Genomic DNA, 27,238 nt, shown 5'->3' on the forward strand with positions numbered 1-27,238 from the left:
ATAACAATAACAGCAACAACACTCATTGGCGTTTATATAAAGCTTACAGACTATTTTCTGCTCGTCTCTCATCTCAGCTTCCTGTTTTCAGTCTAGCCATCTCAAGTCATTTTAACATTTAGCTTTGACCCAAACATACCATGAGAGAATGGAAAAGCAGTTTTATCCTTTCCCTTACTGCATCTTCCTTCAGTTTCTGGTAATGATTTGCAAGCTAGACTAAGAAATAACTTTGAAACATGAAGTATTGGAGGATTTTGACTTTCATCATTTTTTTAGTGGTTGTAAGAGAGCACCAAGCTATTCTTGATGAGTTCAACTCATCAGGTCCAGATGAACTACATCTCAAGGTACTGAGAGAACTGGCAACTGTGATTATTGAACCACTGTCAATTCTCCTTGAATGATTATGGAAAACAGGAAAGGTTCTGTAGGACTGGAGAAGGGCAAATGATGTCCCAACTTTTTTTTTCCAATTTATTTATTTATTTTTATTTTTCAACATTTACTTCCACAAGATTTTGAGTTCCAAATTTTCTCCCCATTCCTCCCCTCCCCCCACTCCATGATGGCCTGCATTCTGATTCCTCCTTCACCCAATCTGTTCTCCCTTCTGTTACTGCACGTACCCCCCCCCCAATCCCCTTCCCTTTTGTATTTTCCTGTGGGGCAAGATAGATTTAATACTCCTTTGCTTATGTATCTTATTTCCCAATTACACACAGAAACAATTTCTAACATTCGTTTCTAAAACTTTTGAGCTCCAAATTCTCTCACTTCTTCCCTCCCCACCCACACTCGTTGAGAAGGCAAGCAATTCGACATAGGCTATACATGCGCAGTCACGTAAAACACTTCCATAAGAGTCATGTTGTGAAAGACTATATTTCCCTCCATCCTATCTGAGCCCCCATTTATTCTATTCTCTCTTTTGACTCTGTCCTTCCTCAAAAGTGTTTTCTTCTATTTACCCCCTCCCCCAATCTGCCCTTCCTTCTATCACCCCTCCCTCTCTTATCTCCTTCCCCCCCTACTTTCCTATAGGGTAAGATAGATTTCCATACCCAATTGGGTGTATATGTTATTCCCTCCTTAAGCCAAATCCAATAAGAGTAAAGTTCACTCATTCCTTCTCACCTCCCCACTCTTCCCCTCCATTGTAAAAGTTTTTTCTTGACTCTTATGTGAGATAATTTACCCCATTGTACCTCTCCCTTTCTCCTTCTCCCAGTATGTTCCTCTCTCACCCCTTAATTTTCTTTTTTAGATATCATCCCTTCATCTTCAACTCACCCTGTGCCCTCTGTCTATATATATATATATATATTCCCTCCAACTACCCTAATAATGAGGAAGGTCTCATGAGTTACAAATATCATCTTTCCATGTAGGAATGTAAATAGTTCAACTTTAATAAAGTCTCCTATGATTTCTTTTTTCCTGTTTACCCATGTTTCTCTTGAGTCTTGTATTTGAAAGTCAGTTTTTCTATTTAGCTCTGGCTTCTCAAGAATGCATTAAATTCCTCTACATCATTGAAAGTCAATTTTTTCCACTCATTGATTACACTCAATTTTGCTGGATAGGCGATTCTTGGTTTTAATCCTAGCTCCTTTGACCTCCAGAATATCATATTCCAAGCTCTCCGATCCCTTAATGTAGGAGCTGCTAAATCTTGTGTTAACCTGATTGTGTTTCCACAATACTTGAATTGTTTCTCTCTGCCTGCTTGCAGTATTTTCTCCTTGATCTGGGAACTCTGGAATTGGGCTATAATAATCCTAGGAGTTTTCCTTTGGGGATCTCTTTCAGGCGGTGATCGGTAGATTCTTTCAATTTCTGTTTTACCTTCTGGTTCTAGAATATCAGGGCAGTTTTCCTTGATAATTTCTTGAAAGATGATGTCTAGGCTCTTTTTGTGATCATGGATTTCAGATAGTCCAATAATTTTAAAATTATCTCTCATGGATCTATTTTCCAGGTCAGTTGTTTTTCCAATGAGATATTTCACATTGTCTTCTATTTTTTCATTTTTTTGATTTTTGTTTTATAATTTCTTGATTTCTCATAGAGTTATTAGCTTCTATTTGCTCTACTTTAATTTTTAAGGAATTATTTTCCTCAGTGAACTTTTGGACTTCTTTTTCCATTTGGCCAGTTCTGCTTTTTAAGGCATTCTTCCCCTCATTGGCTTTTTGGACCTCTTTTGTCATTTGGGCTAGTCTTACTTTCTTAAGCTTTTTTTTTGTGTTTCCTTTAGCAAGTTGTTGACTCATTTTTTATGATTTTCTTGTATCACTCTCATTTCTCTTCCCAATTTTTCCTTTACTTGTCTTACTTGATTTTCAAAATATTTTTTGAGCTCTTCTATGTCCTGAGACCAATTCATATTCTTCTTGGGGGCTTTGGCTGTAGGAGCTTTGACTTTGTTGTCTTCTTCTCATTGTATGTTTTGATCTTCCTTGTCACCAAAGTAAGATTCTGTAGTCCAAGTTTTTTCCTCTGTTTGCCCATCATCCCAGTCAATTGCTTGACTTTTAAACTCTTTGTTAGGGTAGGGCTTTGCTTCTAGTGTCGAGGGTGTACTGTCCCAAGCTTCAGGGGTTTTGTGCAGCTATTTTCAGAGATACTTCTAGGCGCCTGTAAGTTTTCAGTTCTTCAAGGTGGTATGTTCTTTTTTTTGGCTATGCAGTGCGGTTAAGTGACTTGCCCAGGGTCACACAGCTAGTAAGTGTTATGTATCTGAGGCCAGATTTGAACTCAGCTCCTCCTGAATCCAGGACCGGTGCTCCATCCACTGCGCCACCTAGCTGCCCCTAAGGTGGTATGTTCTAAGGAGAGGTGTTTACTCCTCTCCTGGCCTGTGCTCTGGTCTGTGAGTGACCACAAGCAGTCTTTTCTACCCTAGAATTGAGAGGCAGGTTATCTCTCCACTGCTGCCATGAGCTCTGCTATGCCAGTGCTCCTCCTTGCCCCAGGTCTGCCATCCAGGACTCGGACCCAGATCCAAGCATAGGCAAAGCAAGAGAATTCTGCCTTAGTGCTATCAAAGAGATGCCTGCAATCCTTCTGATCAGCTGCTGTGTCCCCCAATTGTCTGTGGGCTGAGAGCTCTGGAAGCAGCCACCACCCCAGGGCTGTGCAAGGACCAGGGTGGACCACGTTCCTCTCTCACTCAGGTCTGACAGACCTTTCCCATGGACCTTTTAAGTTGTCTTTGGCATTTGTGGGTTGAGAGGTCTGGAAACTGCCACAGCTCCCCTTGATTCAGTACCCCGAGGCCTGCTCCAGGTTCACTGAGGCCTGGTCTTTGCTTGCGCTGCCCATGCTGAATTGCTCTCCTCTCCCAGCCTGGTGCAACAGATCTTTCTAATTAACCATCCAGGTTGTCTTGGGCTGGAAATTTGTTTTACTCTGTCTTTTTGTGGATTCTGCTGTTCTAGAATTTATTTAGAGTCATTTTTTATAAGTATTTTGAGGGGTTTAGGGGAGAGCTCAAGCAAGTGCCTGCTTTTACTCCACCATCTTGGCTGTGCCTCTGATGTCCCAACTTTTAAGCAAGAAATAGACTGTAATCTTCAAATTTATAGACTACTGAACTTGACTTTTGTTCTGGTAAAAAAATGTCAAACATAATTAAAATGGTGGTCAACGAACATGGAAAAGGAAGCAATGACCACAGAGAGAGGATGGCTTCATCAGAATCAAGTCATGCTGTAATAACTTTGTTTCCATTTCTTGAAAGGATTACTAGACTAATAGATTACAGGAATTGAAAGGATGCAGTACACTCAGATTTTTGCAAAATAGTTAACAAAATCTCAAATACTATTTTTGTACATCAGATGGAGAGATGTAGGTTAGACAATAGTATCATCAGGTCATTTGGGAGCCAGTTGAATGACTTGACTCAAGGAGTAATCTTTAATAGGTTGATGCCGTTTTGGAAGTGTTCCAAGGATTTGTGCTTGGCTCTTTACTATTTTTTGTTGAAGACCTGGGTAAAGATATAGATGACATGCTTTTCAAGCAAAATTCTAGAAGAGATTGCTAGTATGCTGCATAATAAAGTCAGATTCCAAGAAGATATCAATGGAATAAAATGCAGGGCCAAACAAAATAGAGTGTAATGTTATAGGGATAAATGTAATAAGGATATACAGTCCTATATTTTGGTTAAAAAGTTTTATAAGAACAAGATGGGAAGGAAATAAGCATTTATTAAGTGTCTACTGTGTGCCAGGCACTGTGCTAAATGCTACACAAATAGCTCCTTTAATCCTTACAACAATGCTGGGAGGTGAGTGCTATTATTACTATCTCCCTTTTACAGTTAAGGAAACTGAGGCAGACAGAGGTTAAGTGACTTGCCCAATGTTACACAGCTAGTAAGTGTCAGAGGTCTGATTTGAATTTGGATTTTCCTGACTCCAGGTGTTGTACTCTATCCACTGTGTCACCTACCTGCCTCTAATGGGTCAAGAATGTGTCTCAACAGTAGTTAGTCTCAAAAAGATCTGGGGAGATCAATATATTGAAAGCTCAGCATGATATGGCATCCACAAAAGCTCACATGATCCTTACAAAAACTTTATTACCCCCATTTTATAGATGAGGAAACTGAAGTTTTGAAAAGTAAGGTGATTTACTCAGGATCACCAAGCTAGTAAATCTGAGATAGTACTTGAACTCAGGTCTTCCTGACTTCAGGTCTATATAAGCTTTGGTTAAAGGAACCTGAGAGTTCAGTCTCAAGAAAAGAAAACTTAAGGGACTCTTATGTTGAAGAGGTATTGGAATTGTTCTGCTTGACTTCAGAGAGGAGAACCAGGTGGGGTTTCTGAATGGGAATTACAGATTTAGGCTGAAGATCAAGAAAAACTCCAAAGTTGGAGGTATTCCAAATTGGAGTGGGCTGCCTCAGGATACTGGGTTCACGTCTAATGGTGAGGTTCAAACACAATGCTACATGGCTCTTTGTCTGGCTTGCAGTGGGAATTCTTGTTCTGCTACCAGTTGGCCCACTGGAGGCAACCACTGAGCTCCCTTCTATTTTGGAGATTCTCATTCTTGGTAGATATCCAGAAGACTGGATTTTGTGTCCAGAAGATGATTTTGTGTCCAGAGAGCATATTACACAAATTCCTAATGTAGCATTCTTCTTCAATTTTTTATTTCAACAAAAGAACTTGAGAAAGAAGGCTTGGGAATGAGATCCAGATGAACTTTGCTAGAAGTTAAAAGTTTACCTCTACACTAGAAAGAATGGTATAATTATCAGTTTTAAATCGCTTTGTAAAATAACTTTACATGCTAATTTAAAAGTAAATGACACCTCTATTTGCAGTGAGTGTATATAAAGTTCTTTTCTTTATTAACATTGGATTATGTTTTTGTTTGCAGGGAAAAAGATTTGGAGGCCAAGTTTATTATTCACATGGAAAAAAACAAAACAACAATCACAAATTTAAAGGCAAGTTCTTTGTTTCTCTTTTGAGATCAGTAGACTTTATTTTCTTCATGGGGAAAAATTCTTATGTTTCTGTTTTAATATCTGGTCTGAGAACTGTTTTCTGCCATCCCTCATCTCAACTTTCTGTCTTCAGATCAGCCATCTCAAGTCACTTTAACATCTAACTTTGACCCAAATTATACTCTGAGGGGATAGAAAAGTAGTTTTGTCTTTCCCCTACTTTCTTTGCATCTTCTTTTAGTTGCTGGTGTTGGTTTGGAAGCTAGATTAGATCGCCATCTGAAAGCTAGCAGACCAGTTGTATTATTTGTGCTATATTGTGAGCCTTGACTGGTTCAGAATATCCCATAAACTATACCTGTTTAGGAAAGGGGTGTTACAAGAAATTTCATTTCAATTCATGATTTTAGGTTATAGTTTAGTCATTTGGAAAAGTAGGTTCACTAGGAAAAAGTTTAGAAACCTGTCATTTAAAATGAAAACCATTAATGCTGACATTCAGCTGAACTGTTCACCCAGCATATAAGGAAATGTTCCAGGAAGAATGGAAAAGCTTTGTTTGTAATTTCAGCCCTTTTCCATTGTGACTTTGTAGATTTGTGTTCATAAGGCCAGCCCTATTGGCAAACTGTGGTCTTTTTCTGGTCTTGATTGACTTCAGAGAAAGAAGTTCAGATTAGTTCACAGCTCGAGGGACCAAACACTTTGCATTTCAAAGCAGTGTAGCTCTGTCCCTTTAGCCAGGGAATACTTTCATCTTCAAAGCTTTTGAGTCAGTTGATACCAGACCAACAAGTTTTGCTGTAATTGTATCTGAACAAAAGTTGTCCCTTTGTCCATACCAGTTCCTTGGCCTAAAATGCCTTTCCTTTCCCTCATCTCCAACCTAGCCTCTCCAGCCTTTTACCTATATAAATGATATTCATTATTCAAGGCCTGGTTCAAATCTCACATTTTCTATGAAGTCCTCTTTGACAGCCCACAGCCATCTGCCTTCATATAGTGCTTAATGCCTATATCATTTGTGATGCAGCAGATGTGACATTTTCACTAACGTGAGGTGTAGTCACAACCCACTGTGTGTAGAGGCCTCACACTTCTTACCTAAACATGTCAGCGCCCTGACTTTCACCGGGTTGGCTCCATCACTCCAACCTGCTCTAAGCTTGGCAGGTCTGTTTCCAGGGATGGACCACCAATATAGGGTTATATTCAAACTCTCTCAGGGTACTAGGAAAGAAGCTCACTGGAAGGGAAATATACTCACCCTATTCACCACTCTAGCTCTTGAGCCGCAAATCAGTGTGTTTTCTCTCCATCAGTCACTCACAGCAATGGAGCTTTTTACTCATAGGTACTAATATGCTAATGCAAAAGCATCAGTAGTAAAATAGAGTATGAACCTGTATTATAGTCTCCCAATGCATTGTATCTGTGGTGAAGAGTAGGCACACACTTAAAGAATCAGGGAAGCACATGTGATTAGAGTAAAGGCTTTATTATTATTGGTTAACTCAACTTGAGGTTGTATTGCCCAATCAAAATGGAGCTCTGGGCCCCACAGCTCACCAGAATAGCAAAGCATCTGCACAGACTCCTCTCTGGTTTTCCTTCTCAAGCCACAGATGGCAGCAGAGAGCAGTAGACCTTTATGAGAAACTTCCCCTTTGTCCAGCTCACCAGGTGCTGCTTAAGGGCAATAACTGTCCATGGACTTCTTGGCCAATGATGTTAACTCTCTCTTTGACCAGTCAGGAGTCATTGGCTGAAGCCTTTAACAGCTGATGCTCTCTAACTCCCACAGATCCAACAGATCAGGTTTTCAGCCCACCTGAAAAGTAGCTTGTGGCACAGTGCTGGACCTAGAGTGGAGACATCTGAATTCAAATGCAGGGTCAGACACTATTAGCTGTGTGAACCTTAACCTTTGTTTGCCTCAGTTTCCTCAGCTGTAAAATGGCAATAATAATAACCCCTATCTCCCAGGGTGGTTGTGAGAATCAATTATTACTATTTTTTTTGATAGTGCTTATAAAAAATGGTTAGCACAATGGCTGGCACATAGTAGGTGCTTTATAAATAAATGCTTATTTCCTGCCTCTTCCCTTCCCATCTGCCATGTCCTCAATTCTTCTCCTCAGGTTTCTATGTCAAGTTCTTTTATGAACTGTCTCCTAAACCCTTTATTGGCTTAAATGAGACCCTCCTGATGTCCACTCACTTGCTTTTTTACTTAAAAATTTTATAACTTTCCAAATTTCCCCTCTCATATTGATAGTCCTTCAAAATCATGCTGCTCTCCAAATGTTTGTGTAATTTTCCATTTTTTAGTTTTCCCTTCTGTAGTTATAAAGAGGGAAAGAAGGAAATAAGCACTTATTAAATACTATTTGCAAGCATTAAATACTATGTGCAAGCATATCTCATTTGATCCTTGCAATTACTGTGGGAGGTAGGTGCTGTTATTATTCCTATTTTACAGATGAGGAAACTAAGGCAAACAGAAATTATGTGAGTTGCCCAGGGTCACAGAGCTGGTCTCCCTGGCACTAGGCCCAAGCTTTATCCACTGTGTTGGCTAGTTACATGGAGATTAACTGTCACCCATCATGCTTGTAGCTCTGAAGTATTCCACTTAGTCCTTCACCTCTTTGATGCTCTTGAAACTGTTTTTTCATGGCCATGTTTCTCTAGTATTGAAAAAATATATTTTCGTCTTTTTTTAAAAAACTGAATTCTTCCCAAACAAGGGAGGCAGCATTCTACGTTGTTCACAAAGGGATTTGAGTGTTTATATTTTATATTATAGATCTTTTTCTGTCTAAAACTGTCAAAATCCTGTCTGAAAGCGATTTCTACGTACACCTATGTCATAGTATTGCTTCTCTTTTATAGGAATAGTTCATATACTCTACTTAGAATCATAGGACCATAAGAGCATAGATCTTGCGCTGGAAGGGTCTTCACAGGCCACCTAGTTCAACTTACTTATTTTACAAATGAAGAAATTGAAGCCCAGGGAGTTGTCCCAGGTCATATAGCTAATATGTGTCAAAGGCAGGATTTGAACACAGTCACCTGACAGTCAGTGGTCAGGATTACACTTTCTTATATACCTGTGTTTTTTCCAACTAGATTGTAAACATCAGTTGTAGGGACCAAGACTTATTACACCTTTGTATCCTTCATAATGTTTAGCATAGTGTCTTACTAAAAAGTTAACTGTTGAATAGCTAAACGAATGAATGAATGAATACACATTCATTAGTTGAAAGGGACCGAAACTCACAAGATGTTTACAGTCTAAAAAGTGTTCCAAATAGTTCTATTTTACACCTTCTCCTTTTCTTTGTGCACATGAAATCCCTTTTCTTTAAATCATCTTTTTCATTGATCAGCCAAAGATGTCGAGATTCTTAATACTTTTATAGGATTTTTTCACCACAAAAAATGTGTAGGAAAATGCATTATTTGTTCAGTAAAAATTTATTAAGCGCCCATTATGATTAATATATATGGCAGATCAAGTGGAGATTACAAAGATGTATGAGACATAGTCCCTGTCCTTAAGAAATTTATGTTTGAGATGTCATAGCAATATAAGGGAGGCCATTGCAAATGTCATTTGATTAAATACAAACAAAATGCTGTAGTTGTGGAGAAGTGGAAGCGATGACTTTTGGTTGGGGAAATCAGAGGTGTTCAGAGGTCCTGGTTCTAGAGCCGAGTGGGATGTTGTAACTCAACTTGTCCAGTCTCTCCATTTGATGGATGAGGAGCTGTGGCCCACAGAAATTAAGGACCGGCCCAAAGTCACCTGGTGGCAAAGCTGGGATTTGAACCCAGGTCTTTGATTCTAAATCCTACCATGTATCCTACCTCCTTCTAAGCCTTCATAAATGCAGTAACATTTAAGTGGGGCCTTGGAATCATGACAGGGAAAAGGATCTTAGAGATCATCTGGCCTGAAAGGTGAGTAAGATTATGACAATTAGATATGGAGGGTGGTATGTATTCAAAGTAATGGGTACGGCATGAGCAAAGATATACAAGTTCTGTTTGGGGAACAGTGGGAAGATTTAGCTTGTTCAGAGCGTAGTGTTTGTGTAGGGGGATAGCAGAAAATGAGTCTGGAGAGGTAAGTTCAGGCAAGATTGTGTGGTAATGAATTCTCAGGCAAAGAGTTAAGACTTCTTTAGAAAATGGAAACCACTAGAGGTTTTTGAGCAGACAAGTGGTATTTCTAGGAAGATTGCTCTTGTTTCTGGAGTACTTTACATGTCAAATGGCAATGTTTATTTATTTATTTGTTTGTTTTTTTTTCCTTTCTAGATTCCAGAGGGAGGGACTGGAGATACAGGAAGAGAACGTACCAAAACCTTTACCTATGACTTTTCCTTCTGTTCTGCTGATTCTAAAAGTCCAAATTATGTTTCTCAAGAAATGGTATGACTTCTAAAATCTAAGTGTGTTTATTTTCATGTTGCACATGTTATTTTTGTATTGCCAATCTTCTTCCTAAAATTTTCTGTTACTAGTTTACATATATGAGTATGCAAAAGATTTCTTCAGTGTTTGGGAACTCCCTGTGTGGGAAGTACCTCCAATCTGTCCATGACTTACTAGCAAAGTATTAGGGAGTTACCCAAAGCACAAAGGAATGAAATGATTTTTTCCCCAATATCACAAAGCTAGGATGAGTCAGAGGCATGGGCTGGGTTGGACATAGGGCTTTCTGACTTCCAGCCTAGTTCTCCAGTCATTAATCACACCACTTCTGTCTATTTATATAAACTTAGCAATTCTATTGAGGCAGGTAGGTGACACAATAGTTTTCACTATTGGATTTGCTGACCAGAAGACTTGAGTTTGAATGCTCCCTCAGCCCTTTTCTTACTAGCTTTGTGACCAGGAGCAAGTCATTTAATTTTTGTCAGTCTTAGTTTCCTCCCATGTAAAAAGGGGGTAACAATAGCACCTATCTCACAGTGTTGTGAAGAACAGATGATGTAACACACATAGCATATGCACACCTTAGAAGTGTTATATGAATAATATTATTTCTTGATTCTTAATTATTGATGTCTTAAACCTGATAATTTTGTGCTGTGATCAGGTCTCTTTTGTTCATCTTTGTATGTTATCAGATTTCTTTAAAATTGGTTTTCATTATTAACATTGTGAAAATACCATGAGAAGGGAGACTTATCAGCAGGCAGCTAAGCAGAAGCAAGTTGGCCTCTTCATTGTTTTTCTCTTGTAAAGAATAGCTCTTGTTCTTAGCTTTTAGACTAAATCCATAGTTTCATGGGCCTTCCATTTCCCATTTGTGTAAGACAGATGCTGATACATGTGATGTTATACAATCAATCAGCAAACACCTATTACATGCTAGGCATGGTGCCTTCTAGTCCCATCTATGTAATGCCTGTGTAACTTTGGACAAATTGCTTAATGTCTCTGTGCTTCAGTAATATCCATTGGTTGGACCTGTGCTTCTAGGCAGAAATGTCAGAAAAAAATGCTTGTACCCTTTGTTTAATTGCAAAACAGATTAAAAAAAAACAACAGAATATCTGATTGCTTTGGGCATGTTTTCCCTCCATTAACAGAAGTGGCATAAGATAAAAGAATGGGGGCCTTGTGCTTTAAGAGAGTAAGAGTAATACCTATAGCATGGTGTAAAGGAGGGTAGGTCAGGTTTGGAGCCAGCCAGACCTGCGTTCAGCTCTTGTCTCTGATACATTTAAGCTGTTTGATCACAAGCAAGTGGCTTCAGGGTCTCCCAGTGTTTTCAGACTTTAAGTTACGGGGATGGGTGGTAGAGGGAGCTTCTACATCAGGAAGTCCCTAAAATGTGATTAAATTCTTGTGGGAGAAAAATCCATATGACAAGTGGACTAGATGACCTCTCACCTTCCTTCCCACAGGAAGATTCCATGATTCTAACTAAGAATGTTAGTGTCCCCTAGTAAGGGCTGGGCTCCCAGGTGGCCAAAATGCCAGATGCTCTTAGCTTTTGTTAATTGCACAACAGAGAGTTCTCTGCTGCCTGAAGTTTCCTTTCTTCACCACCCCTCACCCTATAACATGGAGGGGATGCTTGGGAGATATTTTCACTCATGAGCAGTCTTTAGTTACTTAGAACTATACTTTTGGTAAATCTGAGTTTAGAGCCATTCAGTAATTGTTCTTTTAAAGATTTGTTTTCTTGATGCATCAAAATATGGTAAGAAAAATGTATGCCCTTTGAAAATTCTGAAAGAATGATGAAACATTTATAGATCTTCACAATTCCCCCCTTTATCCTTGCCCAGCCCACTCCAACCCAATAGATCCTTACAGCTGTTCCCTTACAGCAATCTTCAGTCACTTTGTTTTGGAAGCTCAGTCTTCTACCTTTGCCTGTAGAGTCCTAGGGGATTTCTTAGGAATAGATTTGGGTTTATGCACTGTTTTATTGGGTTGGAAGCAGCTTCTTAAAGCCCCCAACTCTTAAAGCAGTTGAGAGTCTTTATACCCCTAGGGAGTTTTGCGTTAGGCTTAAGTCTGAATGAGCATGTGTTCTTGTTATGTAGCAGAACTTGGTATTTTGGAATATCTTAGTAACACTTCCCCATCAATTAGGGCTATGTAGTCTGTGCCCATGGCCTAGCTAGATCTATGTGACTTGGCACTCTGCTAGAACAGTTACAACCTTAGGTTACCATACAGGCCATACGGAACCTGACAGTGGTGAGTTTAGTCATTAAAGCATTACTCATGTACAACCAATCAATAAACTCAGTGATAACTTTGAGAGATAATTGATTTATCTTTATAGATAGGTAACTGGACCATTCAGTGATAGGATTGGGCTATAATTCCTGGATGCCATACTTTTTAGACTTTTAATACTTAGTTTGAGGAAATTGTAACAAAATTAAATTTTAAAAATTTTGTATCAATCTGAAATGATAAATTGTTATACTTTAAAATCTTCCTTATTTACATTTCAAGAATTCTACTTTAACCTGCTTTAGTATAAACACTTTTTTTCCTTATCAAAATCAGGGATACATGTTTTGTCATAATTTGTACCATGGTGGTTTATAGTTATTTAAAAGTATTATAAGATGTGTTTTTGTGATCTGTAATGATTGGTTTTTTTTTTCTTTTGCTTTCAGGTTTTCACAAATCTTGGCACTGATGTCTTACAGTCTGCATTCGAAGGTTATAATGCTTGTGTCTTTGCCTATGGGCAAACCGGATCAGGGAAGTCTTACACTATGATGGGAAATACTGTACGTTATTTACATTGTGGTGGAAACAAAATTTGTTTATAATAACTTCGTACTTAGGACTGGTACTGTCTTCTGTTCTATCTCCTTGATCTGCACCAATTTGGTTTTTATGTTCTGCTCATTCTGTAGTAATAGGATAAGGCCAAGTAATAAGTTGGACTAAATTTCCTTGGAGAGATGTTAAATTAGAAATAGTTTTAAGTGCATAAATATGAATAACGGATGCAAGTCCTAGCCTATTTTCTTTTTTAAAAAAGTCTTTATAATCTTATCAAAAAAGTACCCTGGGCTTAAAAGTAATTTATGCTGCTCTTTTGCCAACAATTTTAAATAAAATCTATTTAACTTTGTTCTTTCAAAAACAGTTTTACATTTTTCCAATTGGAAAAGACTCATTTAAAAAATCTGTATCTTTGGAAGAAAGACATTATGTAAATCCAGTAAATCTATTTGATAAAAAGTCTGGGGAGGCTGTACTACAGAGATTAATAGAAAGTAATAATGAATTGACTCCAAAAAACATAGAGATGAAAAAAAAAATAGATCAGATATTACATCTGTCTATCTCATACATTACTATTAAAAATCTATTACAAGCTAACAATGTTTTTTCACTCCTGTATCTGTTCTAGATTTACAAAGTGTTGCGATCCTTTACTTTCTAAAGCTCATAATGAAAATAACTGGCAGTTATTGCAAATGTATGTGAAAAAGCTATGTAAAAGGTGAAGCGTGAAAATATGGAAGGGATTAAGGCGCTCTAAATGTTTTGCTGCTTATTCTCAGGCATCTAAAATAAGGATATTGTTAAGTTTCTTAAATGTAAATACTGAACTTGAAGAATTTCCATGTGATCTTTACTACTCTATTCTCGCTGAAGCTCTAACCCTTACACCTGGGGCTCCAGGGCTTGGCCCCTGGCTCTCCTCCTCTGTACAATAAGGACATTGGGCTAGGTAATCTCTAAGGTCCCTTCTGGCTCCACCATTCATCATAGGGGTCTGTGGTTCAGAGAGGAGGTAGAACTTTAAGAGTTGTCTGAATTATGGAAGTGAGTTGGTTTGTGAGCTGAGTCTCACCTAGCAACTTGGAAAGCATCAAAATGAAGATTTCTAGCTTTAATATTCAAAACTCAATAAAAGTGATATTTGCATATGAATCCACACATGGCTAGCTTAGGCATTTATAAAGTAGGCTATGAATGGCAAGATTTTGTTTGGAATTAGAATAGATTATACATAATTTGGGTCTTTATCTTTTTCAGTGAGAAAAAAAATGAGAGCGCCTCAGTTTCTTTTACTGTAAAATGAGGCTTGGATTCAGTCTCCTTTGGGGGTTTTCCCTCCTCTTCTTGCCCCCTAAGTGTCCCTGGTCCCCAAGGCTCTGTCATTGGCCCCTTTTACTGCTCTGAGTGCCCTGGTAATCTTATTCATTTTCATAGTTTCGGTTATCAGCTAGGCAGATGACTCCCAAGTCTTTATATCCACATCTGTTCTCTCCTCCGAACTCCAGTCCCATGTTTCCAGTTGCCCATTTGACATTTCCAGCCACATGTCCCACTAGACCTTTAAATTTAACTTGTCCAAAACTGCATTCAAGTCCTCTCACTGACCCTGCTCCTCAGTCCTCCCCTCCACCCTTACCCCCCATCCTATAACTTTCCTTCCAGCTTCCCTATTTCTGTCAAAGGTACAACCATCTAAGTAGTCATATGGACTAATCTCAGAGTTGGCTTTAAATCTTTCCTGTCTATCTGTCAATTGGCTTCCAAGTCTCATTGATTCAAGCTTCACTCTGATTCTCCTGTCTATTTCTTACTCTCCAGTAACAATGCCATCATCTTTGCCAGGTCCTCCTTGCCTCTTATCCTGTACTCTTTGTGATACTCATTCCTGCCTTTAGTCTTTCCTCTTCTTCATACAGCTGCCAAAGTAATCTTACTGATGTAGAGTTCTGACCATGTTACTCTTCTGACCAAAAACCCTCAGTGACGAATTACAGACTTCTTAACCCAGCACCTTGGGCTCCCTGCATTTGGCTCCAACTTACTTTTCTAGCCTTATTTCTCTCTATGCTTCTTCATATACTCTGTCAGTTTTTGTTCCCATATCTTGTCGTGTGTTCTCATCACTTAGTACATTTAAGCTGTCTATGTTCCAGCCATGCTTCCTCTCCATCTCTGCTTGTTAAAATTTTTTTTCTTCCTTAAAGGCCCAGCTCAGGTGCCACCTTATCCATTAAGCTTTCCCTGATGCACCCAGCTGAAAGTGATTTCTCTTCCTATTTCTTGTAGTGCTGTCTAGATTTACCATTTTCAGTTTATCACAATCTACCTTGCATTATAATAATTAATAGAGTTTTGTCAAGATTACTTGATGGTCATAATACACTCTTTTTTCAATAACCCAAAAGGCAACTCTTCACATGGACATCACCAGACATCAATATAGAAATCAGATTGATCATATACTTTGCAGTCAGAGGTAGAGAAGCTCTGTATGGTCAGTTAAAACAAGACCTGGTGTTGACTGTGGCTCAGATCATGGGTTTCTTATTGCAAAATTCAGACTTAAAATGAAGAAAATAGGGAAAACCATCTAAATGTGTGGGTATGACCTAAATAGCATCACTCATGAGCATGAAATGAAGGTGAGGAATAGATTTAAGGGATTAAGTCTGGTAAATAGAGCGCTTGAAGAACTATGGACAGAAGTTCACAATATTGTAGAGGAGGCAACAACAAAAACCATTCCAAAGAAAAAGAAGAGCAGGGAAGCAAAACGGCTGTCTGATGAGGATTTACAAATAGCTGAGGGAGAAAGGAAAGTGAAAAGCTAAGGAGAAATGGAAAGATATACCCAACACAGAATTTCAGAGAATAGCAAGAAGAAATAAGGTTTTCTTAGATGAGTAATGCAAAGGAATAGAAGATAATAGAACAGGGAAAGACAAGAGATCTCTTCATGAAAAATAGAGGTAACAAGGGATAGCTAGGTGGTGCTGGATAGAGCACCAGCCCTGGAGTCAGGAGGACCTGAGTTCGAATCTAGTCTCAGACCAGACACTTGACACTTACTAACTGTGTGACCCTGGGCAAGTCACTTAACCCCAATTGCCTTGCCAAAAAAAAAAAAAGGAAAGAGAAAAGAAAAATAGAGATATCAAGGGAATGTTTTATGCAAAAATAGGCATGAAAGAAGACAAAAATTTTAGGGACATAACACAAGCAGAAGAGGTTAAGAAGAGGTGGTAAGAATACAACCTAGAACTATACAAGAAAGAATGTGGTTACTGATTGATCTAGAGCTAGATATCCTGGAGACTGAGGTCGAGTGGACCTTAGGAAGCATTGCTAACAATAAGCATAGTGGAGGTGATAAAATTCCAGCTGAGCTATAAGATTATGCTGTTAAAGTGCCATACTCAATGTGCCAGCAAATTTGGAAAACTCAACAGTGGCCACTGGATTGGAAAAGATCAGTTTACGTCCCAATCTAAAGAAGGGCAATGCCAAAAAATGTTCAAATTACCGCCTAATTACACTCATTTCACATGCCAGCAAAGTTATGTTCAAGATTCTACAATCTAGGCTTCAGCAATATGTGAAGCAAGAATTACCAGAAAAGCTGGGTGGTTTTTGAAGAGGCAGAGGAACTAGAAACCAAATTCCCAAAGTTTGCTGGATTATGGAGAAAGCAAAAACATCTTCCTCTTCATTGACTATACTAAAGCCTTTGACGCTGTGGATCACAACAAAATATGACAAGTCCTCAAAGAAGTAGGAATTCCAGGTCATCTTACTTGTTTCCTGAAGAACCTGTATGTGAGTCAGGAAGAAACAGTTAGAACTGAACATGGAACAACTAATTGGTTAAAGATTGGAAAAGGAGTATGACAAGGCTGTATATTGTCACCTTATTTACTTAATTCATATTCAGAGTACCTCATGAGAAATACCAGAGTGGATGAATCAAAAGCTGGAATTAAGGTTGCTGGCAGAAATGTCAACAATCTCAGATATGCAGATGGTACAACTCTGATGGCAGAAAGTGAAGAGGAATTAAGAAGCCTCTTGATAAGGGTGAAGGAGGAGAGTGTAAAAGCTGCCTTGAAGCTTAACATTTAAAAAACAAAAAAACAAAACAAACTCCCCAAAACCAGCTGAGATCTTGGCAACTGATCCGATCACTTCCTGGCAAATAGAGGGAGAAGAAATGGAAGCAGTGTCAGATTTTGTATTCTTGGGCTCAAAGATCACTGCAGATGGCCACAGTGGCCATGAAATGAAAAGATACTTGGTCCTTAGAAGAAAAGCTATGGCAAATCTGGACAGCATACCAAAAAGCAGAGATATTATTACGTTGCCGAAAAAACGTTCATATAATCAAAGCTATAGTTTTTCCAGTAGCAATGTGAGGTTGTGAGAGTTGGATTATAAGGAAAGCTGAGCACCACAGAATCAAAGCTTTTGAATTGTGGTGCTGGAGAAGACTTTTGAGAATCCCTTGGACAGAAAGGTGATTAAACCAATCAATACTTAAATTAATTGAGGCTATTCACTGAAAGATCAAATATTGAAACTGAAGCTTAAATACTTTGGCCACATAATGAGAAGATGGGACTTCTTGGAAAAGACCCCGATGTTGGGAAAGATTGAAGGCAAAAGGAAAAGAGGATGGCAGAGGATGCAATGGATAGATAGTGTCATGGAAATGATGTGAATGAACTTGGACAGATTTCGAGAGAATAGTGGATAGGAGGCCTGGCGTGCTATGGTCCATGAGGTCACAAAAAGTTGGATATGACTAAGCAATTCAACAACAACCTTGCATTATACTTATTTGTGGACCTATCTTATTTTCTGTATTGGTTTATAAGCTCCCTGAGGGGTGGGACTTTGTTGTTTTTCATTCTTATATGTATTAGGTCCTGTGCTTTGTGTATATCTGGTGCTTAATGTTGTAATTGAATTAGATATTCATAGTGTAGCATTGAATCCATTAATGGATGATAGAATTTGAGCCAGAAGAGACTTATAAGATCATCCAGTAAAACTCATTTTATATATGAGGAAACTGAAGCCCATAAAGACTAAATGCTTTTCCCGGAGTAAATTAACCGTTAAAGCTAGAACTGTAATCTGTAAACCTGTGACTAGCTGTGGAACCTCCAGTGTTCTTTTTTCCTGCGTATTCAGTTGGAGTTTGTTTGTGTTGCAAGAAATTATTTGATCAATTCTTGATTCTTATTACAGGGTGATTCTGGCTTAATACCTCGAATTTGTGAAGGTTTGTTCAGTCGTATAAATGAAACTACAAAATGGGATGAAGCATCTTTTCGAACCGAAGTCAGGTGAGTTTTGTTTAGATTGGATTTCTAAATTAAGGTGGTCCCTTTCTTAGCAGGCCCACTTTCATCCATCCCTTATAACTATACCTTTACCTGGGAAGGGCATATGATTATAGGGAATCTCCTTTTTTCCCCTTTTGTTGCCATTTGGCTATTTTCTCCTTCCCTTCCTATGACACTGAAGGCCCAGTTCAGGTTGGGACTGCGGTGGTAGTCATAGAAAGCAGGAAGAAGGAGGCAGAAAATAATAGTGAATATTCTCTCTCAAATAGCCCTTTCTTCTCCCTTTCCCCTAACATTTGCCTCCTCGGCATTTGTCTAGCCCAGTCCACCCCACTTACTCTAGAGAGACTCTGTCCTATTTTTCACTCGCAAGAACTCACATTTATTCCAGCTTCTTAGAAGAAACACTCAGGATAGCTTTGATTTATCTGAAATTTAGATACATTAACATATAGACATCTAGCAGTAACATGAATGAGTGATTTCGTCTCTTACTAATGGTCTAAGAAAAAAATGAGGAAGAAATGGAGCCTTTGTACTTTGTGTCTGTTTATTTCTTGTGTCTGTCCCCACAAACCCTTAGAAAAATCACAAAGGGCCATATGTGCAAGACTAGATTTTGTTCTTAGTGGGTCTGGGAAATAGAGAAACTTTTTCTTTTGGATAAATTTTTATTGATGACCTTTGTTTTTTAAATCACATACATTCCCCAACATAAATCCTTGAGCCCCCTTTAAAAGGGCTATTCCTTATACTGAATAACAAAAAAAAAGGGAAGAAAACCAGCCTAGCGAAACTAACCAACACATTAAGAAAAATCTGACATTGTTTGCGGTCTTCCAGAATGATTGGTCCCTTCTTCCGTAAAGGAGGTGGGGAAGTACTTTTTCAAATCTTTTTTTTGGGCCCAAGCTTGGTCATTATAATTTTTACAGTGTCAGTCAGCTATTACTTACTAAGTGCCTGCTATGAGACAAGCACTTTTTTTTTTTTTGCTAAGCTCTGCGGATACCAAGAAAAGTGAAAAACAATGCCTGATCTCAAGGACCTCACAGTCTGATGGAGGAGATAGCATGAAAGCAGCTTTATACTAACAGGATCTGTACAAGATAGATTGGAAGTGGTCTTGGAGGGGAGGCATTAAGATTAAGGAGAACAAGGAAAGATTTCTTACAGAAGTAGAACTTTAGCTGCTACTTAAAGGAAGCCGGGAGTCAGTAATGAGGAGGGAGAGCATTCTAGGCACAGGCAACAGTCAGTCAAAACACTCCAAAGTCAGGGGATGTGAGTGTTGTGTTGATGAACAGCAAGAAGGCCAATGTCACTGGAACGGTAGGGAGAGGCCAGGTTATGAAGGGCTTTAAAAGCCAAACAAAAGGTTTTACATTTGATCCTGGAGATAATAAGGAGCTGTTGGAGTTTATTGAATGGGAGTGTGTGGTGTGTGTGTGATATGGTCAGACTTACATTTTAGGAAGATTAGAATGTTGTTCTTTTCATTCACATTGGTGTAGTTTTTGTGTATGTTGCTTTACTGGTTCTATTTACTTTGCATCAGTTCATATAAATCTTCTTCTGTTTCTCTGTCATCACAGTTCAATTATATTCATGTACTACAACTTATTTAACCATTTCCAAATGGATGAGCATCTGCTTTGTTTCTAGGTCTTTGCTACTATGAAGTATTGCTCTAAACAATTTAGATATTTATTTTTATAATTTTTTTTCGCTGACTCCTTGGAGTATTTACCATCTTTGGATCAAAGGGTATAGTCATTTTAGCCATTTTCTCAGCATAATTACAAATTATTTTCTAAAATGGTTATATCAATTTATAGATGTGACAATAATACATTAGTGTGCCAGTCTTTCTACAACTCCTAAACATCATTTCTTCCAGGCTTTTATTTTCTTTGTTAATTTGTTGAGTGTGAGTTGAAACCTTAAGGTTGTTTTGATTTTAATTTTGCATATTAATAATTTGAAGAATTCTTTAATATGGTTGTTAATAGCTTGCAATTCTTTTGTCAACTGTTCATTTTCTTTGAATACTTAACTATTGAGGAATGGGAGAAGAAATTCTTAAATAGGTGGCAGCTGTGAAAAGGGGAGGAGAGAGCCAGTCTCTGGGGTCTTCAGAAGAAAAAGGCAATGATAGGAAATCTGTTCATGGCTAAGAGGTATCCCTGGGGTTAGCACTAGTGGGAATCCTTGGTATCTGACAGATCTTCACCCTGAGAATTCATGGAGGCTCTATAGTTCCTTATGCCCTATTCCCATGTCTTACTACCTTTCCTTACAAGTACGTCCCTCTCCCAATCAGTTGCCTTAAAATATTAACTTAGAGCTGGGCAGATGTCACTGGGGAAAGGGGATGTTTATGGAACTCACCTGTAGTGGTTAGATTTTTTAATATTTCCCTTTAGGTCAATTATAGACTTTTGTGGGGCTTGCCAGAGAACAGGACTCCTATGTTATAGATTCTTTAATATTTCCCTTTAGGTCGATTATAGACTTTTGTGGGGCTTGCCAGAGAACAGGACTCCTATGTTATAATATTATTTCCGGAGAACATGCCTTTCAGATTTTAAAGCTACTGACCTAAAACTTTTGGAACCCAATTTGTGTGTGAGTTGGGTGGAGCTTGCCTGAATTGGTTCTGTGTGATACTGTCACTGTAGCTCTGGTCTGATCTTAGGAATCCTGTAGCTTCCTTTCACAGATAGTCTGCTATTCTGCTCGTTTGTGACAGTTGAAGGAAACAAAACTTTTTGTCCTTTTAATGAGTTGCCTAGACAGCATCTCTACCATCTAAATATAAACTAATGAGATGGGTGTATTTGGCATAGGGAAATTACCCCAGACAGGTGAGTCCTTGGCTTCTAAGTGTGACTGTGTTATACTGCATCGTGGCTTTGATCCTCATGAGAATGTCTGTAAGCTTTCTGTTTTTGGTAAGAAAATTACAAATTCATTCTATACTTACATGATGTTCCCCAATTAGAGTTGAAATTTATATGCATTAAAAATATTGAAATATAAATTAATTTAAATCCAATTTTTTAGTTACCTTGAGATCTATAATGAACGTGTGAGAGATCTGCTTAGGCGGAAGTCATCAAAAACCTACAATTTGAGAGTTCGTGAGCATCCCAAAGAAGGACCTTATGTTGAGGGTAAGAACACTTATTTCATAGCTCTCTGCTTTTGGGTATTAGTATAAAGTTTTGGAAAAGTGTTGCTTATAAAAGAAAAGATGGATTCTTGGTCTTTTCCTTTCACACTTGAAATGCATAAATTCTTTTGTACTTATTTATAAAACTATTCAACCCCATTGTGAATCCCAATGCTGCTCTTAAGTGCTCTGGCTTTGGAGTCAGAGGACCTGGGTTCAGGTAGTGGTTCTGCTACTAGCTGTGTGACCATAGTCAAGTCACAAAGCCTTTCTGGGTCTTGTTTTCTTCCTCCGAGGTCTCATCTAGCTCTTAGTTTATGATCTGTATTTGTCCTCATATACTCTCCATTCCAACCCAGTTGACCTACTTGCTGTTTCCCATCCTCTGTGCCCGAAATATTTTCCCTCCACTTTTTTTTTCCCTTCCACTTTTTGGAATCCCTAGCCCCCTTAAAGGCTCAACTCCACATTCCACACCATACCTTTTATGATCACCCCAACTTATCAGTAGTTTTTGGCTCCCCTCTCCCATTTACATTATATTTACTTAAGTTTGTACAAGTTTTTTCCCTCCAGTAGAATATATACTTCTTGAGGGCAGGTGTGATTTCATTTTTGTCTTTGTATCCTCAGTCCTTGCACATGGTAGGCTCTTGATAAATGCATATTGAATCGAATCTTGTGAAATGATTCTTTGAAATGTTTAAGTAGCCAAACTAGTTTTTAAAGCCCTTGTTTTATGTATTAAGTAAAACTCCCCTGGTTTGAAGAGCCATTTGAAGATTAATTTACAAATGTTTTCATACAGGGTAAGTAATCCCTGCTTTGTGCTACAGTTAAAGCTATTATTATTATTCTTGAAATAGAGTTGCCTGCTCTCTGTATTTATTGCCCCAATGACACATAATGATAATAAAGAGTTTCTTAGAGTTCTTTGTAAGACATTTGCAGTATTGGCTGAGTGTTTTTTTAAAAAGATATTTATGCTGTCCATTTAAAAAATTTAAGCAGCGAGATTAAATGTGTAAATAGGATCTCTATTGCTCTACTTTATCATTTTCCAAAATTGAATTTTTATTAAGTGAGTGTGCTCATAATAGTTTATACATGAGTGAGAGGGACCAAAGACTTGTGGATTGCACATAAGCTCATATCTCTATATGGCAGATACTGTCTTTCTGGAAGGATATGTAGGTGCTGGACATGGCAAGCTCCACTTAATTTCCATGAAAATGAAATAGCTTATATTTTATAGACAGGAAAGAACTGACTGGGTGGGAATTATTCCTGAACCATCTACCTAAATGCAGTCTGTCAGTGAGTCAGAGCTAAGATCAGAATTAGTAAAAACACAAAAAGAAAGAACGGGGGCAGCTGGGTGGCACAGTGGATAGAGATCCAGCCTTGGAGTCAGGAGGACCGGAGTTCGAATCTGGCCTCAGACACTTGACACTTACTAGCTGGGTGACCCTGGGCAAGTCACTTAACCCCAATTGCCTCATCCTCTCCCCGCCAAAAAATAATAACAATAAGAAAAAGGTGATATAGAATTGAAACAACAAAACTTTAAAATAATTAAACAATTGAAAATAAAAAAATGGGAAGCAGATTATATAAATATCATAAACACTGAATATAATAATTTTGTTACCAAATTTGTTCACAGTTAATTACCACAACAAGGAGACCCACAGAGCCTAAAAGACTTCTTGAGAGTAGGGATTGTTTCATTCTTTGCATTCGTGTCCTGAGTGCCTACTACAGTTCCTGTTGAGGTGCTTAGTAAAATTTATTAATTGATTGATTGCCTCTAATAATCTGGCTTACTTGCCAGATAGAGAACTAATTTGTTTAATTGTACAAAAAACAACAATTATGAGTAGGGCCCCATAAAGCAAAGAGAAACAGTGAAAGGTAAAACCAGTTTAAAAAAATTTTAATAAGGCATCCAACTAAACAAATTCATTCTAAGAGTGTTCAAAGTTGAAAATAAAAGGGCTTCAAATCGGAATAAAATGAAAAGAACTTGCAAATATCATTGTAACAGACTTTTTTGTCCATCAGGTATAGTGGAACCACCACACTTGGACTCTAACTTCATAGTCCTAGATGTCAGTCTAATGAAATACATTCATTTAACACTTAACAGTGTGCCAGGCATTGTACTAGGTGCTGGAGATACAAAGAAAGGCAAAAATGGGCCTTGCCTTCAAGGAGCTCACCTTCAAATGTGTAAGGAAACATGTGAATAATTAAATACATAAAAGCTATACACAGAATAGATGGAAGGTAATCTCAGAGGAAGGGCGCATCAGGGAGGACCTGGAAAGGCCTCCTGTTAGAAGGTGGGATTTGAATTGGATTTTGAAGGAAGCCAGGAAAACTAATAGGTGGAGGTGAGGAGATAGAGCATTTTAAGCATTTATGGGAAATAGCCAATGCAAAGTCATGGAGTTCTGTGTGTGAGGGAACAGCAAGTAGGCCAGGGTCACTTAATTCTAGAGTATTTGGAGCGGAAGAGAGTACAAGAAGACCGGAAACATAGGAAGGAAGCAGGTTATGAAGAACTTTCAGTGTCAGGGGATTTTATGTTTAATCCTAGAGATATAAGTGACCTGCCAGACTAGATTGGGCAGTGGGGTGACATGGTCAGACTTGCACTTCAGTACGATCACTTTGGCATCTAAAAGGAGGATGGGTTAGAGTGGACAGAGACTTGAGGCAGGGACACCAATTAGAAGGCTCTTTCTATAGTCTAGGTGAGAGCTGGTAAGAGGTTGGTGGTGGCTGTGTGACTGCTTTTACAAGCAATATCTAACAATGGGACATATCTTTAACATTTTACAGTTACAAGACAGAGAGAATGTAAAATCTTATTATGCTTAATGTTTGTTGATTTTAAACAAACATTTTATTTAATCAAAACAAAACAAAAACCATACCACCTTGCAGACTATTTTAAAACAAGGTATCTCATTTTTATATCAAAACCATTCAGGTTTTCTTAGAAGATATAATAACAGCTGTGTTGGCTACTCTAATAAAAACAAATGTGCTACAAGGAAGGATGATATATATTCGCCCAAAAAAGTATGGAGTCTAGATTGAAAAGTGATTTCCTGTGGATGATGAGGTCCTGCAGATACGTCTGTTGGATCACATTGTACTCTTTGCACTAAGCCCCACAATGTTACAGTGACTCCTGGCAGAATTGTATGATCACTTAAAGGAGTTTGGCCAATCCATTTACACTGGAGCATCCAAGAGGATGAAAAGTTTTTGTTGTCCAGATTTTGACACACATTTGGATGGACACCCTATGTTTCTTAGTGTGTATATCTGGAAAAGACAATGCAGATGGATGATGAGTTGAGACAGGTGGAAGAGCATGGACTGAGTTTCTTTTGGGAAATGGCAAAACTCCTTCATTGAGTATGAAGCCTTTCTATAAAAGTACAGACCCAACTTTTTAATACTCCTAACTTTCTACTAATATTGCTGTCTGGAAGCAAGGCACGGAATACAGCTGACTCCAAAGAGCTAATAGAGAATGGCAACAGAGAGGCTTGTATGGTGAGTGTGAACAGATAGTAACATGAAACCAGTGAGGAACTCTGATGGAAAAAAAAAAGGCATAAAAGGTGTCATCAAGGAATTATACTATATAAAAAGAAGATGGACTGGTCATATGTAAAGAGATTGATGGCAGGTAGAAAGCCAGAGTGATCCACTAGTACCGTTGCAATGTCAAGAGAAATCAAGGAAGGCCTCCAAAATATTAGGTTAACCCTCTGTGGTGAACTTGTGGAGGGTACCAGTAAGATTCATGGTGGATGGGCAGCCGTAGTTGGGTCATGCGGGTGGAAACTCCCAAATCTATTTTATTACAGATAATTTTAGAGTACTGAATGTACTTCAGTGGATTTATAATCCCATTTTTATGGATACTCCTTCAAATGGTACAGATTGCAAACTGTTCTCACATTCTCATCCTGTAGCTCTTGTTCAGTCTAGCCAATATACTGAACAACTTTCTTCTAGGATCATATGATTGTAGATTTTGAGTTAAAGGAGACATTTAGTCCTTTTATAGATGAGGAAACTGAAGCTCAGAGAATTGAAGTCAGGTGTCTGAGGTCATATAGTTTGTTGGCACAGCTGGGACTTGGTGATCCTTTCTATTTAGTATTTTATTTTTCCTCAGTTACATGTAAAAAATAATTTTACCATTTCTTACTAGAACTTACTAGAACTTCTCTCCCTTCCTCTATTCTCGCCCCCCCCCATTGAGAAGACAAGCAATTTGATATAGGGTATACATGTGTAGTCATGCAAAACATATCCATAATAGTCTTGTTATGAAAGAAAATATAGACAAGAAAAAAAACCTCAAGAAAATTTATTTTTTTTATTAATTTATTTTGATTTATTAATAATCACTTCCATAAACTTTTGATTTTAACATTTTTCTCCCCCTCTCTCCCCCCCAAAAATAAAGTTAAAAAAAAGTATGCTTCAATCTGTATTCAGACACTATCAGTTCTTTCTCTGGGGATAGTATTTTTCATCACAAGTCCTTCAGAGTTGTCTTGGATCATTGTATTGCTGAGAATAGCTAAGTCATTCACAGCTGATCATGTTATAATATTGCTGTAGCTTTGTACACAGTACATTTCACTTTGCATCAGCTCATGCAAGTCTTTTCAGGTTTTTCAGAGAGCATCCTGCTCATTATTTCTTACAGTACAATAGTATTCCATCGTAATTGCATACCACAACTTGTTCAGCCATTCCCCAATTGATGGGCAGCCCCCTCAACTTCTAATTCTTTACCCCCAGAAAAGAGCTGCTATAAATATTTTTGTACACGTAGGTCCTTTTCCTTTTTCTTTTTTATCTCTTTTGGGATATAGACTTAGTAGTGGTGTTGGTAGGTCAAAGGGTATGCATAGTTTTATAGCTCTTTGGACATAGTTCCAAATTGCTCTACAGAATGGTTGAATCAGTTCACAACTCCAGCAGTGTATTAAAGTCTCATTTTTCCCACATCTCCAACATTTGTCATTTACCTTTTCTGTCCTATTAGCCAGTCTAATAAGTATGAGGTAGTACCTCAGAATTGTTTTAATTTGCATTTCTCCAATCACTAGTGAGTTAGTGTTTTTTTCATATGGCTATAGATAGCTTTGATTACTTCATCTGAGAACTCATCACATCTTTTGATCATTTATCAACTGGGGAATGGCTCTTATTTTTGTAAATATGACTTAGTTCTCTGTATGTTTGAGAAATGAGGCCTTTATCAGAGAAACTTGCTTCAAAATTTTTTTTCACAGTTACTCTTGCTAACTGTATTTCCTTCCATCCTATTCCCTCCCATTTATTCTACTCTCTCTCTCCTTTCACTCTGTCCCTCGTCAAAAGTGTTTTGCTTTTGACTACTCCTCCCCTAATCTGCCCTCCCTTCTATCACTCCCCCCCTCCGCCCTATCCCCTTCCCCTCCTACTTTCCTGTGGGGTAACATAGATTTCTATACCCAATTAAGTGTGTATGTTATTCCCTCTTTGAGCCAATTCTGATGAGAGTAAGATTCACTCACTCTCTCTCTCCTCTTCTCTCCTCTTCCCCTCCATTGTAAAAGCTTTTTCTTGCCTCTTTTATGTGAGATAATTTACCCCACTCTGCCTCTCCCTTTCTCTTTCTCCCAACACATTCTTCTCTTACCCCTTAATTGTGTTTTTTAGATATCATCCTTTCATATTCAACATACACCTGTGCCCCCTCTCTCTATATACTCCTAAGTGCCCGAATGATGAGAAAGATCTTATGAGTTACAAATATCCTTTTCCCATGTAGGAATGTTAACAGTTTAACCTTATAAAGTCTCTTATGATTTCCCTTTCCTGTTTACCTTTGGTGATCTTTTCACTCCAGATCTAGTAAACTTTCCACCA

At 38.2% G+C, this 27,238-nt stretch overlaps 1 protein-coding gene across 3 annotated transcripts in view; it reads left to right on the forward strand.

Annotated features, from left to right (window-relative positions):
• The window catches only part of KIF16B (kinesin family member 16B), a 370,094-nt gene that overhangs the window by 37,130 nt on the left and 305,726 nt on the right, over positions 1–27,238 (forward strand). For all 3 annotated transcript variants that reach the window (XM_027840333.1, XM_027840334.1, XM_027840332.1), the window contains exons 2-6: positions 5,404–5,473; positions 9,806–9,919; positions 12,640–12,756; positions 18,011–18,108; positions 21,175–21,284. In XM_027840333.1, the coding sequence (XP_027696134.1) occupies positions 5,404–5,473; positions 9,806–9,919; positions 12,640–12,756; positions 18,011–18,108; positions 21,175–21,284 (509 nt within the window). The remainder of the gene's footprint in view (positions 1–5,403; positions 5,474–9,805; positions 9,920–12,639; positions 12,757–18,010; positions 18,109–21,174; positions 21,285–27,238) is intronic.

The sequence above is a fragment of the Vombatus ursinus genome, unplaced genomic scaffold (assembly GCF_900497805.2).
Source record: "Vombatus ursinus unplaced genomic scaffold, bare-nosed wombat genome assembly UNPS02014841.1, whole genome shotgun sequence".
NCBI classification, from domain to species: Eukaryota; Metazoa; Chordata; class Mammalia; order Diprotodontia; family Vombatidae; genus Vombatus; species Vombatus ursinus.